The 5,884-nt window shown below is 54.3% G+C and overlaps 1 protein-coding gene across 1 annotated transcript; it reads right to left on the bottom strand.

The window, feature by feature from the left end:
- Nucleotides 1–873: 873 nt before the first annotated feature.
- COPS6 (COP9 signalosome subunit 6) lies at nt 874–3,830 on the bottom strand. Its single transcript, XM_072837182.1, has 10 exons — nt 3,408–3,830; nt 3,061–3,186; nt 2,736–2,867; nt 2,320–2,408; nt 2,165–2,227; nt 1,807–1,854; nt 1,615–1,729; nt 1,429–1,521; nt 1,236–1,336; nt 874–1,129 (listed from the first exon to the last, which is right to left on the bottom strand). The coding sequence occupies exons 1-10, from the start codon at nt 3,529–3,531 to the stop codon at nt 989–991; spliced, it is 1,032 nt and encodes a 343-aa protein (XP_072693283.1). The 5' UTR covers nt 3,532–3,830; the 3' UTR covers nt 874–988.
- Between the last annotated feature and the right edge of the window lie 2,054 nt (nt 3,831–5,884).

The following is a 5,884-nucleotide window of genomic DNA, read 5'->3' as shown; positions in this document are numbered from 1 at the left end:
CAGGGTATTATGGGTTTTCTAGAGTCTCGTTCCCTTCAGTGTCTTACCCCATATACTCCATAAATTTACGGAGTTAAAGCGCCCACTCTGCCTGCCAGGAACTGATCCTCCCTACTGTGCCCCTGGCCTATATATAGGTCCTGTGTGGAGATCATATCTGCAGTAGATCTCCAGTCCCCCTGGGCCTACTGTGCCCCCACCCCCTGGCTCTGGAAAGCCTCTGAACCAACACCTCTCCTTTTCTACTTGTTGAAATGCCTCAATGCTCATATCTTCCTTTATCCCCAACTCCTACTCTAAAGCTCTGTCTAGGGGCGATGATGGGACTGGAGGGTGGCAGGTGGAGATGGAACAACTGGCACACATAATTGTATATACCAGTCCCTTTAAAGTATGGGCTCTGCCTCCTAGTGTTGAGGGGTGCTCCTGGGTCGGGTGTGGATAGATAGCGCTGTAGTAAGCACTCAGTAAACATTAGCAAAGAAGACAAAGAGAACCTCTCCCTCTTGGCAATAAATCATGCCATGGGATCAGAGCTTTTGGGCAGTCCTACACAGAAATGAAAATACTCCTCTGCACTTGGTGAAAAAGACTTGAATTCACTTAGCCTGGAAAAGCAGTCATTTGTCAAGTGTATATGGTTGGTCTCTGCACTGGGAGACATTAGAGAACAGAGCTCGCCTGGGTGGAAGCAGGCAGCCTTTGGCCCAGTATAGATGCATCCACCTGACAGGACGGGGTCACCTCAAGTGGCAGAGAGTTCCCAATCAGGCTGTCCTGCCGAGCAAGGCTGGAACCAAGGGCCTCCTTTCAAGATCCGAGTTGAGAAAGCCGTGTGGTGCCCAACAGAGAGGACAGAGCCACTGCAAGGGGTGCTGAGGGGCTGCTCCTCTTTTATTATCAACAGGAGGTTTCTCTAAAGGGAGTGTGATGCCCCTCCCCTGTGGGACCACTGTCCAACCTGTGCATCGTCCCTTCAAGTACCCTCTCAGAAGAAGAGCCCCCGCATCCGCCTGCCGATGCCTTGTCGGTCATAGAGGACGTTGAACTTGTTCACAAACTGGTTCATGGTGTTGCAGGTTTTGGTAATGGTGCCAAGGTAGGCCATGAGCCCCACGTCATTACATTGCTGGAAGGAACAGAAAACCAGTTGCCCAGGGAATGTCTGAGTCCCGGGTCCTGCGTGCAGACATGATGTACAAACCCCACGTCCCCAGCCTGGGTTTTAGACTCACATCGTAAAAGTCTGTCTTGAACTTGTCTGTACTGAGCACAGGGAGGCAGTGACACAGAGCATAGGCCTCCCGCAGGATCTCATGGTTAAAGGGAACCTCTCCTAAAGGCACAGAAGGACTGCATTAATGTGGATGAGGTCACCCTCAGGAGTGAGAAAAAGTGGTAGGCGTGCCAGGGAGACGCCTGTCCTACCCGCTTCAGAGGCCTTGACATATTCCAAGATGAGCTTGACCCGGCTGTGCAGCATCTTAATGGCACTGTGTTGTGCTATCAGGTGTTCGGCCACTGGGGGGAGACAGGGAGAGGCCAAGGTTGAAAACGCACCTGGCCACGCTTTCCACCCCCCACTGCTGAGGAAACACCTCCAGTCTTCCTTACCTGTGGAGTTCTCCCCGCTGCCTGTGGCTGTCATTCGGGCCACGTGGTCGACGCCAATGCGTTCAGCTTCCTCTGTGGCCAGAGTGTAGGTCAGTTCCGCAAACAGCATCGTGGCCTACAGGGCACAAAAGCAGAGTCAGGAGCAGGAAAGGCCAAGGAGCAGGACCGCGGGGTTGAAAGGCAGGGCATTACCTCTCCATTGATTATATCGATGACAGACTCAAAAACACTGACGGGAAGCTGTAAAGCAACGGGAGACAGCTCTTACATCAAGTGCACCTGGGCTACCGTACTGGCTCTTCTGCAGATTTTCCCAGTCAATCTTCCCAAGGGCCCACTGAAGTAAGGCTAACCCCCACCTTATACATAGGGCAAAAAGCAGTTCTGAGATTAAATGATTAACCTAAAGTCACACAGCTGCTGAGCGGAGAATTCACCTCAAGTGAAGATTCAGCCCAACAGAGATGTAAAGCACAGCAGGGGAGGAGGGTAAGATTGTCATGCTTGTCCAGCACCGTGCCTAAGTGGGCATGGGGTCAGTATTACTCACATCTGTGTGCTTGGTCATAGGATTCAACTTAAGAAAGAGAGGGCTCTCGATGATCTCGCACACCTGGAAGGGAATGGGGATGTGGGTGTCAATGCCCATCTTTCTCCCTCCCCTGCTCAAGCCCTGCCCCAGCATGCACCAGCATGCATGTGTACCTGCTTGTGGACGTGGATGTCAGAGGGGTCAGGCGGCCCCCCGGTGGTATACCAACCCAAAAACTCCAGCTCCTTGAACACCTGTTTGACTGCAGAGGAAAGAGCACAGGGTATCATTCTTTAAATCACCCTCCCTTCATTGGAAACTCCTGGTATATTTTTCATCAGCTTCTCCCCTCCCCGCTCAACTCCTGGCTCAGTTCTCAATAATTAGTCCCTTCTATCTTCTCTCATCTATTACTGTCTGGGGGGTGGGTACCTAAACTGTTCCTTTTCTGAGATCCTTTGTGATACTCTCCTCACACAAACACAGTTCTTGTCCCATTCTCCTATTTTTCCCCATCACTCTCCATCTTCCCCACTCTGCCTTTGTTTCTCACTCCCACTCCTCACCCCCGAGTCTATCCCCCTCTCACACTGCTCCTCCTTGGTGTAGTAATACTCCTTGTCAATGATAATCTTCTCCTCCACGGTGTGGGACAGCAGCTCAAAGGAGTTCATCACCTCGATATTTCTGCCCTCCTGCTTCCCGATCAGCGCCCCAATCACTGGGGGAGAGAGCGACACGGAAAACAGGAGGGTTAAGAATCCGGTCCCTGGGTCGAGGTCAGTGGGAACGCAATGCTGGAGACACGGTGACCTGGGGAGGGGGGACTGGCCTCAGGAAGGGCGGGGGCAAAGACCCCTACTTGGGGCAGGTGGCCAAGGAGAGGAGGTTGGAGATTGACGCCCAGCACGCACCCTGCATAGGCCGCCCCTCCTGGGAGCGCATGCGAATCCAATGGTCTGAAATGTTGAGAATGACGAGGGGATGAAGAGCGACGGAGACGCTCCCCGTCACGCCGGAGGCCATCACGCTGGGGACTACTGAGGGTGGAGGAAAAGGAGGACGAGTGAGCGTCGGGGCCGCACGTTCTGCCCCGGAGCTGCGAGCGGGAGACGGCAGAGCCGGAGCCATACATCCCTCCCGCAAGTTAGTCCAGGGGGCGGGATCGCCGTCCCGACTGCTGACTCCTCCCGGGAGTCCAGGGGGGCCTTGTCGCTCCCCGGGGGGCGTCACCAGAGGCCGCCTCCGCGAGGCCCGTTACCTGCCGCATCCACCTCCATCCCGCTGCTCCCTCCAGTCCCGTTCGCCGCCGCCGCCATTTTCCCCGCGCCCGCCAGCCTCGGCCCCGCCCCCTCCCCGTCGGCTTCCGTAGGCCAGCGGCGCATGCTCAGTGGGCGCGGGGCCTCGGCGGGTGGGGCGGGCGGCCCCGGAGCGGGTGGACTTCGGAAGACCCGGTCCCGCCTCGCGCTTGCGGCGGGGACAGATCTGGGACAAATTACTTCACCCTGCGCGCTCCCAGCCTTACCGTCCTCGTCAGTAAAACTGGGATAAAACGGCCCAGTTCCTAAGACTGTTGCAGAATTAATGAAGAACCACGTTATTGCCCTCAGAACAAGATCCGCGCCCGGGCCATGGCGTGCAAGGCCCCGCAGGGTCAGGACCCTGCCTGCCACCCGGCCCTCGGTCCTCGTGCTTCAGCCGCGCCGGCTCCCCTGGCAGTTCCCTTCGTATGCCCCACGCCCACGTGCGGGCCTCTGCCGCGTCCAACCCGACAGCCAAGGACCTAAATAGGTATTTCACTGAGTGGATAATCTGAGGTGAAACCTGGTCGCGAATGGTTCACCGGCGTGTCCTTTCCTCCTTGCAAATACCGTATTACCTACATACTAGGAACGTGCCCAGCACTCCAGCCCTTCCCGGCCTCCCTCTATCCTCCATCTCCAGCAGCCTTTCAAAACTCGCTTGGGACAAACCCAGCCCACTCCGACCCCTCCCCACTCCTACGCCCAAGCACGTCGCTGTGCACTGCGTTTACTCCCCCTTGCTCCCCTACCCATTTGTCTAGCTGGTTCTTTCAGTGTATGCCTGTGCCACATCCAAAGTGAAAGCTCTCAGAAAGCAGGTGAAGACCTGTGCCTTGAGCCTGCAGAGCCCACTCCAGTGCCCGCAACCAGCAGGTACCAGGAAATGTGTTCCAGTTTCCTTCAGTTCCAGTGTTTTAGCAGCATCTTCAAATCTTTTTCTTTGTCCCTCTGTTTCTGTAGTCACATCGCCTTGTGCGATAAAACCCCTCCTTGCTTCTTTCTTATAAAGACACCTGGCATTATATACAGTGCCCACTGGGATAACCCAGGATAATCTCCCCATCTGAAGATCCTTAATCATAAATCCACGATAATCTCCCCATCCGAAGATTCATACTTCAATCAGATCTGCAAAATCTCTTTTTCCCTGTAAAGTAACATTCACAGGTTCCAAGGATTGGGACCTGGCTGTATTTGGGGGCCACTGTTCAGCCCGCCATAGCACACGCAGCCCACTGTGGGGGAGCTGGAGAGCAGCACCCTCAATCAAATGGTCATTGTCTTTATGATCCAGAATTATGTCAGTCCATGAAGAGAATCCTGGTGGCCGAAATAAAATTAAGTTGGAGTTTGCTAGGCTCCCTTTTGCCTGCAACCAGGATGGCCTGGGGTGGGCATGGGGTGGGGAGAGGGAGGACAGGGAGAAGTGTCATTCCAAGGAATGGTCAGGGCAAAATCTTTAATTTTCAGAACAAGTCTAGAAAGCCCTCCTTCCATCCTGATCAGTACCCTCTGGTCAAGACCAACCAGGAGGAGACAAACACATTCAGGGGACAGCCACATTTAGCAACCAGGATGCCTTACTAAGGTCCGTGGACCAAGAGGAAGTAAGAGAGGTAGGAATGATTTGGAGGACGTCGTTCCAGCCCTTGGCACTCAGATGCTGTGGATGGCAGGGAGCATAGAATGTCCATCCGACACCTTAACTACTGACCCATTGTTAGGTAGATTTTGTGAGAAAGAGTTTTGTGCACCCCAATGTCAGACTGTAGATGGTCTGCAAAATTGAAAACATGACACATCTTAGTTTCAAGGGCCATAATGATGTGGCCTCAATCAGGGGACCAGACTAGACTGTACAGGGACATCAGCACCAAGAGAGCCTCTAGAAGGTGTCAAAGGTTCAATGGAGTTGATTTAAGCACGAGAGGGAGCTTCTGGACAGTGCAGGCTTGATCAGCATCTTAAAAGTGCTGGCCTTATCAGAGACCAGGTCCCCGCCACAGGCATGCGCACGAGTGACTCAACTGCCAGAGCCAAGGTGTGTTCACTGCCCCAAAGCATGTGCCTATAATCTTCCCTGTCATTTCAAGTGGCAAACCAGGCAGCCAGGCCACTGGCCAACAGCCCAAGTCAGTGAAATGTAACTAGGCTCCTGGGGCTCGGGGTGGGGGGGTGGGGAGGACTACTGGCCTGATTTATGATGAGAACAGCTTTGAGTTCTGCCCACTGAGCAGAGCCGTGACATTGGCTTTCTGTTTTGTGTGGCTGGCCCTGCCTGAAGCTGGGCAGCAACAGACCCCCGCCCCATGGGCCCCATCAGAATTCACCTTAGCTGAGCCATCAGGGAACTCAGCCCAGGCATTCAGGGGAAACGGAGACTTCTGGTCCGTACTAATCCACCCCTTGGTTTCAGGTTTCTTCCAAAGCAGTA

The sequence above is a fragment of the Canis lupus genome, chromosome 8 (assembly GCF_048164855.1).
Source record: "Canis lupus baileyi chromosome 8, mCanLup2.hap1, whole genome shotgun sequence".
In the NCBI taxonomy this organism is placed as follows: domain Eukaryota; kingdom Metazoa; phylum Chordata; class Mammalia; order Carnivora; family Canidae; genus Canis; species Canis lupus.
This window is presented reverse-complemented; position numbering and strand designations above follow the sequence as displayed.